This window comes from Guillardia theta, assembly GCF_000315625.1.
Source record: "Guillardia theta CCMP2712 unplaced genomic scaffold GUITHscaffold_43, whole genome shotgun sequence".
NCBI classification, from domain to species: Eukaryota; class Cryptophyceae; order Pyrenomonadales; family Geminigeraceae; genus Guillardia; species Guillardia theta.
The window spans coordinates 145,601-164,678 of NW_005434631.1; the positions used below are offsets into that span (position 1 = coordinate 145,601).

A 19,078-nucleotide genomic window follows, 5' to 3' on the forward strand; every position below is an offset into this window, starting at 1 on the left:
ATGTCCAGCTGTTGCAAGTGGGCGGTGAAGCGGACAAGAGCCTACAGGCGAGCTGTGAGGACTTGGACAGGTCCAGCAGCGCATAAAACTCCGCAGCACCTGAGAGTAGGGGAGGACGGCGAGGGTCTGGTGGCCGAGGAAGTTGCGGTTCCACACGCCGAGGAGGGCGAGGAGGAGGGGAAGGTTCTTGCGGACGTCCTTCTCAGAGATCGCGTTCCTGTCCATGTCGTGCGCTCCCTTGAGGATCTGGGGAAGGTGACGTCATCAAAGCAGGAGTCGCCTGCCCAACACACCATCTCGTAGTTCTGATATCCCAAGCCGAAGGCGAGCATGGGCCCGCCGACCATGGAGGTGGCGCTGTACCTTCCTCCTGCAAGGGTCGAGGGTGAGCGAAGCAGCACGGAGGGATGAGACTGACCGATGTAGTCAAACATGTAGAAGGAGATGAGGTACTCCGCAGGGTTGTCCATGGGGCTTCCCTTGCCTGTCACGCATCTGGGCAAGAGCTTGAGAAAGGTACTTGAGTAGATCGAGGAGAGCAGAGAGAAAGGGGATCATGCTTGGGATCAAGCAGGAGAGGGCGTCGAGACGGTGAACAAGAGGACGAACAGCAAGAAGAGACACGAAGAAGGAGGTGAAAACTCCAACAGAAGGAAGCGCACGCTGAGGGGTGGAAGGGAATGAGGAGAGGGGGTGATGGGAGAGGGAAGAAGAGGTATCCTACGCGAAGTGCTTCTTTGGGTCGAGGCCCTTCTTTACAAAGAAATCTCTCACGAGCTGCTCGTTGGTCAAAGTCTCCAAGGTGCCGCCAGACTGCCGGGCAGGTCAAAGAGGTCAGCACAAGGAGGGGATGACGTCAGCACCTTGGAGCAGACGAGGACGAGGGTCTTGGAGAGGTCGGGGATACCCTTGAGCACCATGGCAGCATCGTCGGGGTCAACGTTGGAGACGAAGTGCACCCTCCTGTTGTCCTTTTTGTAGCCCTAGCATGACGTCAGACGCAACATGCTCGACCTGCCTGGTACGGACCTGGAGGGCAAGATAGAGGGCACGTGGACCTGGGCAGAGTGAGCAGGTGAACACCCCACGATCTCCTAACGCATACCAAGATCCGACCCTCCGATGCCGATGAGGACAAGATCTGTGAAGCTGCGGGGACATATCTGTGTGAGAGGACGACGGTCCAGACGGCAACGAGCAGCTCACGTCTTCTCCTTGTCAAGCTTGTTGCACCAGTCCTTGAGCTTAGAAAGCTCAGCCCTGCAAACAAAAACAGCAGAATCAGCGAATCTTTCTTTCCGCGTGTCATGTCAACATCTCAAGGTCGGAAGCCTCCTTAGCTGCTGGCGCCTCATTGCGCTTGTCGAAGACGTCGCGCATGGCAGTGTGCAGAACCTGATGAATCGATTTCACAAGGTCGAAGAAGCATGTCTTAAACTCTGTCTCATCACCTTGCGGTTCTCACTCTCATAGCTCTCAATCTTGTTGATCACTTCACCGTCCTGCGTAAGCCCCGTGAGGATCCTCAACAGATAGCAGAGGATCCTCAACCATCATGGCCTTCATCTTGCCAAAGACATCTCGCTCCTTCGCCAAGTTGGCCAGGGCATCGATAGTCGCCTCGTCCACCCTCTCCGTGCCATACAGGAGCTTGAGACCGCATGCTGATGCTTGCATCATGTTGATACGTGCTGGAGAGATCGCGTCCTTGGCGCTGAGGTCATAGGGGTTTTTGGCGATCTCCCGCAGCTTAATGACCTGACAGGATCCCCTTCAGAGGCGAGAAGGAGTGGGGAGAGGGATCTTACAGCAGGATTGTCACTCCAGGTGGGCATTGAAGAACCCCCCTTCAGGCGCATGAGCCTGGCAGGCAAGGATGAGGATAAAGGTTGAACAAGCTTTCTCATGGTGTAGGGAACGATCTTGAAAGAGCTCCATGAGAAGTGCGACAACAGATTTAGTTTGTTTCCCAAGAGCAAGCTATCGAGCGAAAGAGAGAAGTGGTAGACATAAGATTCAAGATTCAAGATCTTCAAAAGGCCGTGGATCTCCCATTAACGAAAGGAAACATATCCGGCATAGCATTCAAGAATTCTGAGAGCAGAGAGAGAGAGAGAGAGAGAGACAAAGCAACATGGGCAGTAGACTTGAGAATGGTCCTCTACGCACACAGGCAGTAGACTTTATCCTCCTCCTCTACTCCTCACCCTGGCATGGTCGTCGGAACTGCCGCCGCAGCTACTGCGGGGAGGAGGACGAGCAACAGGCTCTGCCTCTGCATTGCGAGGCTGATCGGGTGTCTGAGGGGATGGGGGGTGGAGGGGTAGAGTCAGGGGGAAACAGAGGGGTACGAATTTTTTAAGGGGGTATGGGTTATTCTGAGCTTCGTCAACTCCTACAGGGTCATGGCATTTTCCTTTTAATTTTGGGGTGGGGGTACATCAGCAGGGGGTGCGGGAAGAGCTCAGGTCGACCTCCATAGGGTAATCATGGAGAAATCTAGATGAGGCATAAAGGAAACGAGGGGTGGTAGGGGTTCAGGGTGGTAAATTCATGGGGGTGATCCGATCCCTAAAAATTCTGGGGTAGAATTTACCCCATCTGCTGAAAAAATACCTGAAGTACCCACCCTTGGGACTAGTTTTAGGTATGGTGGGGTCTTTAAATTTTGTAGAGGGAAAGAGGAGGCCGAATCTGGGTTGAAGCAAATGAGAGGGTGGTTGCAAACTACCCCCCTAGTTTCCTTGTATCCTGCTACAGATAAAGGGTGGGGTAGTGGGGTGATTCTGATTCGGGGGTAGGTATACAGCGACGTAAGCCGCTGTGTCGAAGTCCTCGTCGGAACCGGCGGTCGGCAGCGGGCCGGGAGCGGGGATCGGATCGGGCACGGGCCGCCGCCGGCCGCAGGCCGCAGGCCCTACGGAAAGTTGCCCAGCCATCCGAGGCATCCGAAGTTCCGAAGTTCGATAAAGGGAGGCTTCATGTATTTACAAGAGATTTAAGTTGGAACTTCGGAATGCAGTGATGTATTTACAAGAGATTTGAAACGAAACTTAGCGGCTGAGCGAATCAAGTGTCATTCATGGGGCGGCCGCAGACGCGCGGCGGCGGGCCGAAACGGTAACCCGGACCCGGCGCGACGGTCATCCTTGTACCACATAAAATTCAAGATCTCCAAAGTCAAAGTACTACAAGTTGCTCCAGCGTCAGTCACAGTATAAGATAGCCTGGCATTTAGAATGGAAATGCAAGCACAAATCTTACCATGCTGCCAAAGAAACAACATAGGCAGAAAACAGACACCTGAATGAACGATGGATCAGTTTTGGCGCTACACGCGAAATCCCTTTACATGTTGAGCAACAGCACGAAACGTATGTGTTGCGACGTCGTTGCGGTAATCACTCTTGAGCAGCAAGTCAGTAAGCAACGAGCAGGCGTGTCCGATCTTTCGATACCCAATCCTTCACCATATACATCCCAACAGGCAGGTACAACGTCACCTGAAATGGGACAAAAAGTGATTTATTTCCATTGAGATCCTGCCACTCTCACCGCAACGAGAAAAATGTTTGATATCCATCGCTTGTACCTGTAACAGACAAGAAGTGAGATTGAATTTACCAATATCGCTAGGGAAAATGAGGAATGAGGCAATCAAGCTATACCGTAGGCTTGTCTCAAGGCTTGTGTAGCTCTTGAACGGAATTGCAATCGACGGCTTTCCATCTTTGCTCTTAGTAAACGCTCGTTATTTCGAAAGCAACAAAGCAAATGACCCAACATACCCTTTTCGCCAAAGTTTGCGCCCTTTTGTAAAGTAGTTCATAGACAGATTTGATCATGTATAAATAGACGATGCTGCACCGCTTGTGATATTCGAATGCAAGACAGCCAACGTATTGTACCACGGTAGAAAGAACAGCAGAACGAAGCTCAGGTGGAGCTCAGGCGAGCTGCAAGCATGTCAGGAACAGAGGAGGACAGAGACAAAATCAACCGTTCTGTATCAAAACATGCAAGCAACCCGAGGTTAGGAGCGGAGATAAGTCCAGCTTCGTTCCAAACACATCAGAAGAACGGATGTCTCAGTCAAATATACCGATGAGAGCGGCAAAGTTCCGTTTTGAACAGGTGCTGTCATTAGGATCCTTTCGAATAAAAGATGTTAGAATGAAAGAGAACAATAGACATCTCTGACCGGATACGTTACATCCACATCGATGCATATCTTCCCATAATTGATAACGACAACCCAAACAATCAAGCACTGTAGCAAAAAGCGTCAAGAATGCTCCAGCTCAGCCAGGCACTAGAACCGAAGTTACAGTCAGCCCATAAGAGAACAACCCAGCTTGCGGCGCATCCTTTGCTGTATCACTGCAAGCACCTCTCTGAGCACTTCACTTGAGATACCAATGATACCTGATGTAAGGCCAAGGGATCCCTCCGATGTCATGCCCGTAGTATCGATTCAGCGCTACACTGTCTGCTTGTTAGACCATGAGAACCCCCCAACATGTGTAAAGAACCTTCCCAGAATCGAGCAAGATGCTACTAACAGTCCGAACAATGGTATGTACCTGGATGGGAAACTTTTTCTGGTCAATTGGAAAGGATAAAACGACATACACAGTCACCTGACAGCAACAGGCCTGATGTGCGGCGATCTTTCCTGGGATTGACAGAGTTAAGGTCGTGGGCAATATGGAATGGACAATTATGGAATACCTTGCCAACTTCCACTGTTTGGATCGTAGCAACCTTCACCGTTGGCATCTAAAACCTGCTTTTCACAGTGAGCACTTCCAGGACTTCGTGAAGTACCTGTGCTACAATCTACTGCATGCACACGAGAAACTTGTCATCTTCAATCATTCTCGAATGCATTCTAACCGTGGGATCAGCCCTCAAATTATCTTAGCTCCTATTCATAGCATCACTTTCCTTACTCCAGGTCCTGATCCCATTTTCCATTGGCTTCAAGTCCTCTTCTTCTCCCTGGCTTCGTCCTCCACATGCTTGTCAACCCCATCAACCGATCCTTCTGCTGCCCCTGCTGCCCTGTTCTTCGCCCCTCCCACTGCCCATCATATTTGCAGCTCCCACTCGGCGCATCGTGCGATTGGAGAACGATTTGTTTGTTTCCATACGTTACAATAAAACGTATAGTACCTACCCTCCCAGATTCCTATTATTTCCAGGTAAACAGCAGGTATATTGTACTGCAATAAAAACTGTTGGGATCATTGTTCCGTTTTGTGGTGACATCCCTACCCATCCTTGGGGTAGTTATCACCCCCTCCTCTCTACCTAATTTTGTGCGTTACATCACCCCTTCCTTCTGCACCCCGACCCCCGTTTTTCCCTACAAGTCAAGTTTTAGAGCTCCTTTAGATCTTTTGTACTAATTCTTAAAAAGTGCGTGTTTTACTACTTGTTATTTTCCTAAATAATGAAATACCGTGAGACAATAAAACTTTGTTGATATTTCAATAACTGTTTTTGGGAGCTTTTTCCGTATCGTATTAAAATATATTTTTGTTCAAAGTACTGCTTCTTGTACCAAGGTACTACACTAGAGGGTGCCACGTCTGATTCTCCCCCTCATGCAGGCCCTGCGCGGAGAGGACAGGGACAAGATGGGAGGGTGAGGGTGAACGGCAGCGAGGAGAAGGAAGAGGAGGAGGAGGAGTTTTTTACTGAGGACAGCAGGAAGCTAAGGGAAAAATGGAGTGCCTGAGGTAACGAGGAGACTGGATGTATTGCGCCCCTGGTTGGACCAGGAGGGCATGCTGAGAGGATCAGTGAGGGAAGGGAGGGAGAGGCTTCAACATGGTTGAAGGGAGGGCTGAAATGAAGATATGAGAAGGCATGTTGCAGAAGAGAGAGGAAGGGTGGCGAACAACAACTTGTGGCAGCGATTCTTCCCCACCCACACGGGGTGATTATGATAGGTTCATGGAGGAGGACCCACTGACTTGATAATTCTGTACGAGAGATCGAAGGTGATGAGAGAAACAAGCATCATTGAAAGTTTAACACTTGATTGTGATGCTGGTTTGAAGAATTTCATTCAGCCTATTGGACATGCTCCAAGTCCTGCTGGACTAACATGACAGCTGTTGGCAGGTTCGATTTGGGTTGTACCAAGCTTTGTATCGGCTTCACCGCAGCCGTTTTTGTCGCCTTCAAAATGCTTCTCAAGACTGTGAGATCCTTTCTTCTCGTTTTTTTGGAGTAGCTTCTTTCTGTCTGTTTTGCCGATGATTGACAATCTTTTGTTGTTTTCTGTCTGAGATGAGATTCTCTGAATCAGTCCTCCTCATAGCTCGTCCCTTTCACTTCTGAACGAAGTTCTTCAGGCAAAACGGTCTGCAACTGTCGCATGGTCGCCTCTCAGCAGCCATCGCGGGTTGATTGCAGTCGGAACTGTTGCCAATGCCATCGACGATTCGTTTGAGACCACAGCTGATCTGGAGATTCTTTCCATCGACTTCTCTCCGAACTCTGCCAAGGAAATGCCGTCAAAGGGGACAGTCAAGTCATCCGAGCGCTTTCACCGCCTCGCATGGGGTGGAATGTCTGCAGGAATGAACTCCTTCCCTCTTGGCATTCTAGCTGGTGGAATGGTAGATGGAAGCATCGGGCTCTGGAACCCGGCTGCGATCATCAAGTACTTGGTTGATCTTGCAAGCTCGTTCATCTGATGTTTGCTTGATCAAACAGAGAAGTAGAGGGCGAAGCACTCGTAGCCAAAGTCCAGAAGCACAAAGGCCCAGTCCGTGGACTTGACTTCAACGTCTTCAAACCGAACCTCCTCGCATCTGGTGCGACCGAGTCCGAGGTAAGTGTGTTCTGCACATCTACAGAACGGAGAAGTGCTGGCTCTGGATGAAGTTCCTGTGCAGATTCTTATCTGGGACCTTGCAAGTCCTGCTTCTCCCAATGTATATACACCCGGTGCTGCAAGTCAGCCTTTCGCCGATATCAGCAGCGTCGCCTGGAATCCGAAGGTGCTGTAAACGACGTGAACCACCTCTTTTTTGAGGCTTTTAATTCAAGGTGGAGCATATCCTTGCGTCTACTGGGGCTAGCGGCAGCTCTGTGGTTTGGGATCTCCGCCAAAAGCGACCTGTACTAAACTTTTCCTTTGACAAGCTCTCTCGTGATGCCTTCCCTTTGATTTCAGGTCATTTCCTTCACAGACAGCTCCACAAAGACCTCGAGGTCAGCTCTTGCCTGGAATCCAGAAGTTGCTACTCAGGTATTTTGGCTCGAGCTGATGTGACAAGATACACCCAGTGAAAACTTGACTCTTTCAGGTTATGGTTGCTTCAGATGATGACACGACTCCAGTTGTTCAGATGTGGGATCTAAGGAATGCTCATTCTCCTGCAAAGACGTTGATGGGACACACTCGGGGGATCTTGGACATCTCCTGGTGTCCGTTCGATGCCGCCATGCTTTTAACATGTGCTAAGGACAATCGAACCCTTTGCTGGAACCCAAGTACCGGTCAGATTTTGTGCGAGCTGCCGTCTAGCACCAATTGGAACTTTGACGTCCGATGGTCTCCAAAGCTGCCGGCCATCCTGACCAGTGCTTCTTTCGACGGGTATGTGAACATTTACTCCCTGGCTGACACGGGTAGTGGACCATCATCGATTAAGCAGGTAGGCACTCTGTCTCTTGACACAGTATAGTTCTGAAATTTGTTTGCAGGCTCCTGGCTGGCTCAAACGTCCTGTTGGAGCATCGTTTGGCTTCGGAGGACAACTTGTCTCATTCAACAAGAGCTCGAATCCTGAGGCCCACAGAGCCGTCGTGCACATCCGCAAGCCTTGCACTGAGCCAGAGTTCATCGAGAGAGCCGAAGCCTTGGATGTTGCAATGACTCAGGGAATGTTGAAAGAGTTTTGTCAGAAGAAGGTCGAGACTGCAGATTCTCCCGATGAGGCGAACGAGTGGCAGTTTATGAACATCTTGTTCGATGAGGACACCAGACGGAGGTTGACAAATTTTGTCGGATACAGCCGTGAAGATATCAGCAGTCAGGTAAGCGCTAGGAAGCGTGTCCTTACTTTGACCTCAGGAGTTGAGTTCAACTGCTGACAGGTGCTCGCTCTTCAACTGAAGGACTTGAAGATCAACGAGGGAGGATCCCTGCACAAGAAGGACAAGAAGAAGAACAAGGTTGAGGAGAGCACGGAAAAGCCGCAGCCTACACAAACTGCGAGCCAAGAGAGCGAGGCAGCGGCCAACTCGAGTGTAGATACCTTGTCCGTGATGTTTTTGGTTTGCGTTGGGCCGTCTGACGAATATTCTTGTTAGATTCGGCGGATCAGGCGAAGGAGATGACTTCCTTGGAGGCGCTGCTCCTGTTCCAGCTCAGAATCCTCCGGAAAGCAAACCTCAGCCCATACCTGAGTCTAAGCCTTTGGTGGATGAACCTGTCGGACCCAACGAAGTTCTTGATGAAGCCATCAAGAAGGCCATCATCTGCGGAGAGTTTGAAGCTGCTGTGGATTGCTGCTTCAAGTTTGGACGCATGGCAGACGCGCTGCTTCTTGCAGCCACGGGGGGAAAGGAATTGTTTCAGAGAACACAAGAGAGATACCTCCAGCTGCACGAGGCCCAGCCATTCGTCAAGATTACGAGAAGCATCGTCAATCACCAACTTCAGTCGCTTGTGAGTTGTTCCCAGATAACTCCCTTTTACTGAATGCCCCTTATGTTCAATTTTGAATCTTTATGATTGAGAGAGCGTGTAACCTTCCTTTGTCTTCCAGGTTGAGCAGTCGGATCCAGCGGCCTGGAAGGAAACACTAGCTATTCTTGTTACGTACGCCACCGCCGATGAGTTCGCGACCTTGTGTGACAACCTGGCGACCAGACTAAAGGTGAGACATCTACTGTGACTGGTTGCAATGGACTGATGCTTTTTTGAATTCAGGAGGTTGGAAAGAATACCAAGGCTGCAATTCTCTGCTACATCTGTGCAGGGAATGTCGACAAGACTGTCGACATCTGGCTGCAGGAGGAGGCTTGGGCTGCGGGTTATTCCTCGATCAAGTTGCAGAATCTCATTGAGAAGATTTGCGTCCTGCTCGTCCTGGATGTCTGCAAGCAAGAGGTCGTGCCGAATGTCGTCGGAGACAAGTACGCCGAGTATGCTGGGATCCTTGCATCTCAGGGTAGGCTCTCCCTCGCGATGCAGTACTTAGTTCGGGCCACAGCTGCAGACAGTCTGTCAGCCTCTGTCCTTCGAGAGAGAATCTTCAACTCGGACGTGCGCAACTTTTACAGCGTACCCCAGCACCAGCATCCTCCTTTTCCCTTCGAGGTTCATGATGTTGGTGTAGCTCCGGCTCGACCAGTCCAGCAGCCCCTCTCCAGCGGCTCTACTGGTGCACCCCAGCAGGCCTACAATGCTGTGGCGGATGCTTTCGGGGATGCCTTTGGAGCTCCACTGAATGTGCAGCCGCTGGCCGCTCCTCAACAACCCATGCAAGTGCCCCAGCAGCCTGTTCAGCAGATGGGAATGCCTATTCAGCCGCAAGCACAGCAGTACAACCAGCAGTTTGCGGCGCCCCAGCAGCAGAACGCGTATGCAGCTCAGATGCAGACCACTTACCCTGGTCAATTGCAGCCAGCGCAGCCCGCTTATCAGGTATCGGCAGCAAGTGGGATAGACGCCCCATGCTCACCGTCTTGCAGGCCCAACAGCCAGGGGTCTTGCCTCAGGGAGGGATGCAGGTAACCCAAAAGGCTTGAGGACCACGTGACTCTAAACTGATCGCTGCTTCTGCTTTCCAGCCACAAGCAGCGCAGCAATATTCCCAAGCTCAGTCCCAGCAGCCGACCATCGTCCCCGCTGCCTCGCAATACATGCCTGCAGGCCAGATGGGTGGGATGGCTCCCCAGCCTGTTGTCCAGCAGCCCCAGATTCACGCTGCTCCGATGATGCAGTCGCAGCCTCAAGCAGCTCCTCAGCCTGCATACCAGGTAGTGTGAATGCGCACGCTCGTCGCGTGTTGATATCTGGCTTTCCAGCAGCAGATGCAGCCTCCTCCCCAGCAGCAGATGCAGCCTCCTCCCCAGCAGCAGATGCAGCCTCCTCCCCAGCAGCAGATGCAGCCTCCTCCCCAGCAGCAGATGCAGCCTCCTCCCCAGCAGCAGATGCAGCCTCCTCCCCAGCAGCAGATGCAGAGCGCTCCTGCTGTCCAACAAGCATACGCGTTAACGCAGGAAGACGAGTACGTCCTCGGGTCTTGTGCAAACATGCAAGGCAGGTTCTGCCCGACCATGCAGAAGAAGATGGCCGAAGACGTAGGCAAGCGCATGAAGAGCTTGGATGAGAGGATCAGAGCTGGGCAAGTGTCCAAGGACGTGATGGGTCAGCTGGTGAGCTACTGCCAAGCGCTTGAAAGAAACGACGTCAACTCGGCCTCGTCCATCCAAACAGCTCTGACAGCAAGCCACTGGGACGAGCACCGGCAATGGCTGGTGAGTAGCTCTCTTCGTCTGGTCACTGAGGGTCTGACACTTTGCCGTCTGTCTCGCTCACAGCAAGCGTTGAAGTGGATCCAGGATCATGCGAAGAAGTCGATGCAGTGAAGGGTCACTGTACGACTCACGGCTTGCGAGATGAGATGTTCGGTTGTACCTGACACGCGTAAAGCCCTTCCTATCTCATCTCCATGTCCTCTCGGCTTGTTGGCTGCCGCTGGGAGCTGCTGCGGGAGTGACTGGTCGTGCATTTCTTCGAGTAAAGCGACAGCAGGGGATGAGATTCTTTCCCAGCAGCGCGTGAGCGACGCAAGTGAGGTCGCAAGTCCAAGTAGCCAGAAGCCTGCAAGGCTCTGCTGGCTGTCGCTGTAGGACCTTGCGCTTGTCTTGATTTTGTGCGTGTGCTCCCAAGAAGACTCCGCCCCGTCTTGTACTTGTGGAGCAGATGAAGGTGAAATCACAGCGTCGCTGCATATCACCGCAATACACGTGTCGAGAGAGAGCCTCTCGACAGTCCTCTTGACGGAGTGTACTGATGTTGTACCCATGAAGTGTAACGATGTAACAGCATCAAGCCGAAATAGCGAAAGCTATAAGGGCAATATGGAGTTTTATATGAAATACCTCCGGTACCATGTCGGGTACGTTTGTGGTACTTCATCAGGCCAAATATCGGCTGTGCATACCATGCCCGATGTGGCAGGGTGCACCTTGCAAGTTGTATGATAGACCTGGCGGCTAGTCGTAAACTCAGTACATACGACATGTATAGTGCTACGAGGATGAGGCTTGACCGTACATTAGCGAGATCATCTACGACACTACTTAAGCCAGGAGAGGAGCGGCTTCCGCTGCTCAATCTTTCGCTCTCTTCTGCATTGGTCCCTTCACAAGTTATCTTGCTGCTGCTGATACATAAACAAATCTAGCTTCATTCTTCATTCTTCCAGTGCACTTTGCTACGTTGTTGGAGCAAGTCCCACATCATGTACAGCAGTCTCTTCCCTGTGGTGTGCTAGGGAAGAGAAAAAAAGAAAAGACATCAGCACAGGCGGGGTACTTGATTTGTTATCTCATAACGTGCGACATGAGGTACTAGGCTTGTGCAGCCTCCCTCCCGAGGGGATCAAGATGTACGGCAACCCGTCGACGCCTTCATCGTGTCCTCCCTCACTTTCCCTTGAGGTACAGGCCTACAGCCCTGTCGCTGGGAAAGTCGGAGATCACTATCCCAAGCTCGTTGTCGGACGTGACCACGATCTCGTCCTCGTCCTCGTCCAGGTAGCAGAGGTGATATGAGTCGCGTAGGAGGCCCAGGCTGGCTTCGAGGTAGTTGAGCAGGACGTTGAGCCCGTTGACCGGGACGTCGGATTGATCCATGAGGAGCTTCAGGCTGCAGTGGTGTGTCGACCTCCCGAAAGCTGCTGCACTGATCGAGAAGGCTATCTCTCGCGTGTGGTATCGTGACCCAGCAGAGGCGGCGGCCTGTCCCCGGTCAGCACTGTCTCCGTCAGCATCAGACTTGAACGGGCGGAGGAGCCTGGAGATGGTAGACTTGCTCTTGCCGAAGATGTTGGCGATCTGGACCTGCGTGGTCGTACCCCTGTCATCGCGGTTTCGGCTGTTCCAGATGTTGATGATCGCTGCCTTGTCAAGCTTTGAGAGTCTTGTCTTGCCCTTGCAGAGGTCTCGGTGTCTCAGCCGGTCTGCTTCAGTCCAACATCGTGTCCTACGAGGCCTGTTGTGGCCGGTCGGAGATGGGCTAGCAGACCAGTCGTCGGTCTTGTCATACTTGACAGCGTCTATCAGGAAGTCGGTAGGCGAGTCGAGCGAGTCCCGGGGATCCTGCTTGATGTATGCTGACATGGACTGGACATGTTGCGCATCATCCCACAGGAGGTTGAGGGGAGCATCATCGATACAGGCGTCAGTCTCATTCCAGTCGAAGGAGAAGGGGTCCATGGGAGTCTGATCGTGGAGCTTGAGGAGGAGAGAAGAGGCGAGAGCTGCCGATAGGTTGAGTCATGGGAAAGATGACATGCGAACCGTTGCGGTCCACTGAGTTTTGCATCCGAAGCGTTGCGAGGTGATAACTCGAAGTCGGATGTTGGCCCATGACTCCTTCAGTCTAATTCGGAAGTCATGTTAATTGAAGCTGAAAACAACTCAGATGCAGTACCTTGTCGCAAAACTCATATTATTAAGTGAAACTATGGAGTACCTGCTGTCCCAAAACTCATTTTATTAAGTGAAACTATGGAGTACCTGCTATCCCAAAACTCATATTATTATCCCAAAACTCATTTTATAAAGTGAAATAACTGAGAACATTGTATGCCGGAAATAGAAAGGCAAACCCGAGCAAACAAAGGAGGGGGAGGTTAAAGCCTACAAACCCGCCTCAATACTGAAAATACTAGGAAACGAAGGAGGCAGTAGTACCTGCTATTCCAAAACTCATTTTATGAAGTTAAATGGAGTACCTGCTATCCCAAAACTCATATTATGAAGTTAAATGGAGTACCTGCGAGCTCAAAACTCATATTATTAGGAGTACCTGCGATCATTAGGAGTACCTGCGAGCCCAAAACTCATATTATTTAGGAGTACCTGCGATCATTAGGAGTACTTGCGATCACAAAACTCACATTATCAGGAGTACCTGCGACCACAAAACTCATATTGTTAGGAGTACCTGCGATCACAAAACTCATATTATTAGGAGTACCTGCGATCATTAGGAGTACTTGCGATCACAAAACTCACATTATTAGGAGTACCTGCGATCACAAAACTCATATTATTAAGGAGTACCTGCGATCATTAGGAGTACCTGCGATCACAAAACTCATATTATTTAGGAGTACCTGCGATTATTAGGAGTACCTGCGATCACAAAACTCACATTATTAGGAGTACCTGCGATTATTAGGAGTACCTGCGACCACAAAACTCATATTATTTAGGAGTACCTGCGATTATTAGGAGTACCTGCGATCACAAAACTCATATTATTAGGAGTACCTGCGAGCTCAAAACTCATATTATTTAGGAGTACCTGCGATCATTAGGAGTACCTGCGATCACAAAACTCATATTATTAGGAGTACCTGCGATTATTAGGAGTACCTGCGAGCCCAAACCTCATATTATTAAGGAGTACCTGCGACCACAAAACTCATATTATCAGGAGTACCTGCGATCACAAAACTCATATTATTAAGGAGTACCTGCGATTATTAGGAGTACCTGCGATCACAAAACTCATATTATTTAGGAGTACCTGCCGCGGTGCGAGCTCAAAACTCATATTATTAAGGAGTACCTGCGATTATTAGGAGTACCTGCGATCACAAAACTCATATTATTAAGGAGTACCTGCGATTATTAGGAGTACCTGCGATCACAAAACTCATATTATTAAGGAGTACCTGCGATTATTATGAGTACCTGCGATCACAAAACTCATATTATTAGGAGTACCTGCGATTATTAGGAGTACCTGCGATCACAAAACTCATATTATACCTGCGATTATTAGGAGTACCTGCGATCACAAAACTCATATTGTTAGGAGTACCTGCGATCACAAAACTCATATTATTAAGGAGTACCTGCGATTATTAGGAGTACCTGCGATCACAAAACTCATATTATTAGGAGTACCTGCGATCACAAAACTCACATTATCAGGAGTACCTGCGATCATTAGGAGTACCTGCGATCACAAAACTCACATTATTAGGAGTACCTGCGACCTCAAGCACCCCTACTTCCATTGGGTAGTACCCCCTCAAGCCCCTACCTGGTCACGTAACCATTTTTAATTAACTTCGTTGACTCATCATGTTAACGGATCTTTCCACACGTTTCGAGGGTCGGGTACTGTTATGAGTTAGCCTAGGGTGGGTAGTCAGCGTGATTTTCCGGGTCGGAGATACCGGTCCTTCCCTACGTATACCAATACTTTGAAAGTGTGGGTTGGGTACCTCACCCTACCCTAGTATGGTTAGCCGAAATTGCCTTTTCAGGTGAAAGGGCAAGAGTTCCTACTGTTTGGAGTCCTACCACTCGCTGGACGGGGTGGTGGACCTCATCATTCTCTGGAGAAGGTGGGGTGGTTGTTCGAGTGGATCATCAGATGACGGGTAGTGGATGAGTTGAGAGAGTTTGTAGACGGTAGGGTACCATGGGACACTGGGGTACTACCCTCATGCAGGTAGGGGTGCTGGAATGGGGAATTCGGGGGTAGAGTGTAGGGGACTGGAGGGTGGGGATAGGGGGCTGTTGAGGCGATGGGAAGGTTTCGAGGCAGGTCGGCGCATGCTGATGGCGAGGCGGAGGAGGAAGGAGCCTGAGGGGATCAGGAGGCGGAGCGGAGAGATTTTGGAAGCCTTTGAAAAGGGGAGGATAGCTGGGAGACACGACGGAGCACTGGGGCAGAATGTAGAGGGAGAGAGAAACGGGAAGGGCCATACCATAGTGGACCCGATAGGGTAAGATGGTGTGGCGGTCATGGCAGATTGGGACGACAGAAGAGAGGTTTACAGATGTCGTAGGAAGATTATTGAAATAGAATGAAGAAGGATTGTATTGTCCTAATGCTAGAGCAGGAAAGACCAACTGTATTGAATTCTTAGCCATGAGAGCAACTTGCATTTTTGATGCAAGCAATCCCTGTGTGTGTGTGCTCCATCAAGTAGAAATGAAGTGTCAGAGAAAAGGTTTGTTGATGTCGAAATTTCAAATTAGAATTTCTGATGATTCTCCGTGCATCTGATTAGTGCCTGATAGCAAGGTCGAAGATGGCACCTCAAATTCTCCAATGAAGAGGGCCTCCACAGCATAATCGACTTGCAATAAGAGAAGTAATCTTGTGTTGAATCGAAAGATTGTCCTTGAAGATGCTGACCCTCGAGGTTTGTCACCCTATCACCTATTACAATGCTCCCCTCATGTCTACTCAGGAAACCATGGAACAATACATCATGGAACACATCGAAGCGGTAGAACAAGAATTTGAAAACTATTTTCTCACGCTTGCATAATTTACTTTTTGCAGATCAAATTTGCTGTTGTGTCCAGCAGAGGGATTCATTCCGCCTGCTTGCTGACTTTGAATTGTGACAACGAGAATCGCGACAAGTTGACACAGACAGCGGTCAACTTTGCAGAAAGACATGGCAAGCCGTCCTTTCCTTGCACTCGCAAAGCTGACTCTGCATGAGAATAGGAAGCCATGCTACCACAGTGGAGGAAGCAAGAAAGTGCAATAACTTTCGTAGAGCGCTTCTCAATACCTTTGCAGCTTGTAACCGGTAATGTGCGATATTTGAATCTGCGTTCAATTCATGTGGCTGTGAACCAGAGAAATGGTTTCGAAGTACAAGACAAGTATGATACGCCCTGCACAGCTTCGTCGCTTCACAATCCTGACAGAGCAGGTGTGAACAAAGATTGATGTGAAATAAAGGTTATCTGATCCTGCTTTCAGTTTTCTCTTGAAGATGAAACTCTCTACGATGAAAAGAGAGTTAATCGTCAAAGAGTGAGAGTCGAACTCTTCCGACAGTCAGTGACGAGGTGCGAAGGTGTTCGAGATCTTTTCAGATGTTTTCGACACCATGTTCGAAGCTGTGTATGATGAGCGAGGGCATGATGAATCTCGGCATGGACCGGCTGAACGGGCTGAAGCTTCTAGACCTTCCGATGACGACAGTGAAGAGTCAAGCGACCAAACAGAAGCGCGAGCAGACGCGTGTGGAGATGTTGAAACCTCTATGAGCATGATGGTAAATCTCTTTTCACTGGTCATCGGCTTGATTCGCTTACGCAGACAGACACCACCGCAAAGAACATTCCTCCTGGTGGCCCAATCCCAACAGAAGGAGAGCTTGGAATCTTTGTGCGTTCAAGAGAGCCGAGACCAAATGTCTTCCGTCGATGGGTCAGCAATGTGAGCGTACTGAGATACAGCAGACGATCTCTGACGTGCTTGCTGGTACTCTTGTCTTCAACTTGTCAGATCAAGCTCTACTTCACGTGAGTTGTCCGACAAATCATGTGCATGTCAGAGTTATGTGAGCACATGGCAGGTGCTGCGGGCCGCATTCGCAAGCCCTCGACGATGATATTCTGAACCCCGGACATGCCGTTGTCAAAAGAGCAGCTCCTGGGAACCAGAACGTACAGAATGCAGGAGAGCTGGCAAAACAAGCGCACTCGGATGAAAATTTTGTTTCTGCCGCCCCGTTCGAGTCAATTGACTGGAAGAACGAGACGACCGAGGAAGAGAAAGCAGTGTCCAAGTCATCGAGCTTCAGCGGTGAATGTTTCAGCTCTTGCGTTCAATGTTGATGGTTTTGACTTCAGTGCCCACCAACTATCCCATTGCTTCTCCTCCCAAAGTCTCTCTGCCTCCTTTTGACCCCCTGCCAACCGTGAGAGCCCTCATGCGACTGTTTATGGTGGTTGATTGGTGACACCTTCAGGACTTCTACTCCAAGTCGTTCTACGATTCTCCGCCTTCTCCTTTCGCGGTAATATGTTCTCCGATCCTCCTCAAAAACCTCCTCGTTGCTCATCTTCCTTTTCAGATCTCACCCTACGAGAAGATGGTCCTGTACGACCCCAAGGTGCCGTCGAGATCGAGCGCTTCAAGGCGCCTCATTCTCGCCAACGAGACCATCATCACCAACGTGTACAATCCTTCTTCTCCTTCCCGCCCTGTCTTCGCTTCCAAGTACTCGGATGTCAACACGTTCTCCATGACTTACGTGTAGCGTGAAGTTGTAGGGCCATGTCATCATATTCTTTGTTGTTTGTTTTCTTTTACACTCGTGAGAGTCATTTTGTCGTCCTCTCATTCATCGGCGTGGTCTCCTCCACAGCCCTCAGCGGGCTGCATGGTGTCTGCCTCCTCGAGGAAGCAACCCTTCACTGCGTCCCACTTGCCCACCAGATGGCCTGGCCTCAGTTTCGCCCGATTCTCCTCCCACACTTGATGGATTGACTGCAACCGGCAAATTACGTGGAGAGAGGAGGGGGGAGAGGAGAGAGATGTCGATACCGAGACGAGGCGATGATAAACTGCGTAGGCGTCGTTGGAGCAGATGACATCATCGAACAACCCCTTTTCCATTTTGGACTGTTTGTGTTTATCAGCATGAAAAGGGGGAGAATAAGAAGAACCAAGACGAGCTCATGGATCTTCTCTTTGACATTCTTGCTCTTGGCGTTTGATAAGACGCTATCGAGATTCCTTGGGAGAAGGAAGAAGCAGATGCAGTTGACACCCGTCCTCCTCAGCGTCCTGGACTGACATCAGGGAAACTAAGCCATCCTTGAGACGCGAGGAGGGAGAGGATAGAAACATCTGAGAGGATAGAGGATAAAACAGAGCAGAGAAGGGAAGGGCGGGGGAGAGCAGAGAGGTACCTGCATCCCCTCAATGTCGCATGAAAGTAGAGGACATTATTCTCTGAGCTTTGCCGACGAAGAACCTCGACAGCAACACCTCTCCTTCCTTTGCTGTCCTCGAGCTCCACGATTTTGTCCTCTTGGATTGCCCTTTCAAAGCTAAAGAGAGACTATGAGCAGAGCAGAGGAGAGCAGAACAGAGCAGAGCAGAGCAGAGCAGAGCAGAGCAGAGCAGAGCAGAGCAGAGCAGAGCAGAGCAGAGCAGAGCAGGGGATGTACTTGGCTGGGGTGAGCTGAATAGGTGAGTCCTCGCTCTCTGCTAAGGTTTCCTGGTCTTTGTCCCTCCCCTGCTCCCCTTGGCCCTCCCCAGCTCTCTGGGATCCCTCCACCGGGAGGAAATCGTTGACGCACAGGTAAGGAGGTTTCAGGAACAGAGAGGACTGCTCGGCCTGTCTTGGCACTGTCAGTTGAAGCAGAAGTAGAGGGGCCGCAGAACTTCCTTGAGGGTGCGGAAGACTTCAGAGATACAAGTGCTCGGAGTCGTGACGACGGCGATCACTTTCGGGCCACATGGTGACAAGTCTGCGGAGGATGCGATGAGAGAGGGGATGGGGAAGAAAGAGAAGAGGAAGAAGAGCTGTGGTTGGAGCAGAGAAGGGGAAAGAGGAAGGGGGAGGGAAGAGAGAGAGAGACGAGGGTCAAGACAGGAGAAGAGGATTGGTGGAACAGACCAAGATGACCCGGAGCAGAGCAAAGGAATCTGCTGGGTTTGTAGGGATAAAGGGCATGCACGCACATACCAGCAAACAAGGGTTTGTTGGAAGACTTGTGCTCTGCCAGCATCTCTTCCGCGACTTTGTGCACGTCCATAGCATCGATCGCGTTCCAGTCGATCCTCCCTGCCGGCAAGACTTACAACTGCAGCATGACAATGCAGGCCGCATCTACACCTAAGTGAGTATCAGCCCACTGACGGAACTCCGAGCAACCTCCGATGTATCTGCGTTGACGAGGATGTCAGTAGGCAACGAGATGAAATCAAATCGTCTTGTTCTCACTTCCCCGAAACTTCGCTCCATATCACTGGGTTGTCGTGCGTGTTCCACTCAAGAAATCCCATCTTGTTCTTCACGTCTTGGGCCCACAT

At 50.4% G+C, this 19,078-nt stretch overlaps 6 protein-coding genes across 6 annotated transcripts in view; 2 read left to right on the forward strand and 4 right to left on the reverse strand.

Moving 5' to 3' along the window:
• Positions 1-2,294, reverse strand: part of GUITHDRAFT_194031 (glucose-6-phosphate isomerase) — a 4,081-nt gene extending 1,787 nt beyond the window's left edge. Inside the window, exons 1-14 of the mRNA XM_005830977.1 lie at positions 2,208-2,294; positions 1,809-1,863; positions 1,552-1,758; positions 1,452-1,502; positions 1,316-1,395; positions 1,207-1,260; positions 1,106-1,149; positions 1,030-1,058; positions 864-983; positions 725-813; positions 419-495; positions 294-370; positions 100-246; positions 1-41 (exon numbers count right to left, since the gene is read on the reverse strand). The exon at positions 1-41 is cut by the window's left edge and continues 23 nt beyond it. Coding sequence (XP_005831034.1) covers positions 1-41; positions 100-246; positions 294-370; positions 419-495; positions 725-813; positions 864-983; positions 1,030-1,058; positions 1,106-1,149; positions 1,207-1,260; positions 1,316-1,395; positions 1,452-1,502; positions 1,552-1,758; positions 1,809-1,863; positions 2,208-2,281 — 1,145 coding nt within the window. The 5' untranslated portion in view covers positions 2,282-2,294. The remainder of the gene's footprint in view (positions 42-99; positions 247-293; positions 371-418; positions 496-724; positions 814-863; positions 984-1,029; positions 1,059-1,105; positions 1,150-1,206; positions 1,261-1,315; positions 1,396-1,451; positions 1,503-1,551; positions 1,759-1,808; positions 1,864-2,207) is intronic.
• An 801-nt stretch (positions 2,295-3,095) lies between these two features.
• On the reverse strand, positions 3,096-4,788 carry GUITHDRAFT_153101 (hypothetical protein). Its single transcript, XM_005830848.1, has 16 exons — positions 4,732-4,788; positions 4,641-4,675; positions 4,533-4,595; positions 4,426-4,485; positions 4,320-4,380; positions 4,202-4,270; positions 4,103-4,151; positions 4,001-4,055; positions 3,909-3,956; positions 3,789-3,861; positions 3,669-3,736; positions 3,556-3,592; positions 3,459-3,503; positions 3,353-3,406; positions 3,265-3,303; positions 3,096-3,188 (listed from the first exon to the last, which is right to left on the reverse strand). Exons 1-16 carry the CDS (start codon positions 4,777-4,779, stop codon positions 3,144-3,146), a joined length of 849 nt encoding a protein of 282 aa, XP_005830905.1. The 5' UTR covers positions 4,780-4,788; the 3' UTR covers positions 3,096-3,143.
• A 1,342-nt stretch (positions 4,789-6,130) lies between these two features.
• On the forward strand, positions 6,131-10,620 carry SEC31 (secretory protein Sec31; the record flags this gene model as incomplete). Its single annotated transcript, XM_005830976.1, is given in 13 exon segments — positions 6,131-6,211; positions 6,366-6,676; positions 6,730-6,847; positions 6,912-7,016; positions 7,066-7,137; positions 7,193-7,267; positions 7,326-7,687; positions 7,707-8,097; positions 8,206-8,269; positions 8,349-8,692; positions 8,793-8,903; positions 8,957-9,673; positions 10,060-10,620. The coding sequence occupies 13 exon segments, from the start codon at positions 6,197-6,199 to the stop codon at positions 10,618-10,620; spliced, it is 3,246 nt and encodes a 1,081-aa protein (XP_005831033.1). The 5' UTR covers positions 6,131-6,196.
• A 1,055-nt stretch (positions 10,621-11,675) lies between these two features.
• On the reverse strand, positions 11,676-12,498 carry GUITHDRAFT_153102 (hypothetical protein). The gene has a single exon (XM_005830849.1). It carries the CDS (start codon positions 12,472-12,474, stop codon positions 11,683-11,685), a length of 792 nt encoding a protein of 263 aa, XP_005830906.1. The 5' UTR covers positions 12,475-12,498; the 3' UTR covers positions 11,676-11,682.
• Positions 12,499-15,304: 2,806 nt separating this feature from the next.
• GUITHDRAFT_163683 (hypothetical protein) lies at positions 15,305-17,301 on the forward strand. The gene is made up of 13 exons (XM_005830850.1): positions 15,305-15,431; positions 15,480-15,518; positions 15,575-15,695; positions 15,746-15,830; positions 15,881-15,956; positions 16,007-16,060; positions 16,104-16,304; positions 16,349-16,468; positions 16,538-16,554; positions 16,608-16,837; positions 16,885-16,952; positions 17,004-17,051; positions 17,109-17,301. The coding sequence occupies exons 1-13, from the start codon at positions 15,417-15,419 to the stop codon at positions 17,292-17,294; spliced, it is 1,260 nt and encodes a 419-aa protein (XP_005830907.1). The 5' UTR covers positions 15,305-15,416; the 3' UTR covers positions 17,295-17,301.
• A 73-nt stretch (positions 17,302-17,374) lies between these two features.
• Positions 17,375-19,078, reverse strand: GUITHDRAFT_110041 (hypothetical protein; the record flags this gene model as incomplete). The annotated part of the gene is made up of 9 exons (XM_005830851.1): positions 17,375-17,524; positions 17,582-17,659; positions 17,704-17,824; positions 17,950-18,090; positions 18,211-18,380; positions 18,428-18,513; positions 18,732-18,830; positions 18,882-18,931; positions 18,990-19,078. 9 exons carry the CDS (start codon positions 19,076-19,078, stop codon positions 17,375-17,377), a joined length of 984 nt encoding a protein of 327 aa, XP_005830908.1.

Bases quoted from the DNA above. Each gene is read 5' to 3' on its own strand.
- GUITHDRAFT_153101 (XM_005830848.1), bottom strand. From the start codon at position 4,779: ATGCCAACGGTGAAGGTTGCTACGATCCAAACAGTGGAAGTTGGCAAG. The intron at 4,676-4,731 runs GTATTCCATAAT...TGTCAATCCCAG, and splicing joins AAACAGTGGAAGTTGGCAAG to GAAAGATCGCCGCACATCAG. The intron at 4,152-4,201 runs GTCAGAGATGTC...TTTATTCGAAAG, and splicing joins ATGTGGATGTAACGTATCCG to GATCCTAATGACAGCACCTG.
- GUITHDRAFT_153102 (XM_005830849.1), bottom strand. From the start codon at position 12,474: ATGGACCCCTTCTCCTTCGACTGGAATGAGACTGACGCCTGTATCGAT.
- GUITHDRAFT_163683 (XM_005830850.1), top strand. The intron at 15,519-15,574 runs GTAGAACAAGAA...TACTTTTTGCAG, and splicing joins TCATGGAACACATCGAAGCG to ATCAAATTTGCTGTTGTGTC. The intron at 15,957-16,006 runs GTGTGAACAAAG...TCCTGCTTTCAG, and splicing joins TCACAATCCTGACAGAGCAG to TTTTCTCTTGAAGATGAAAC.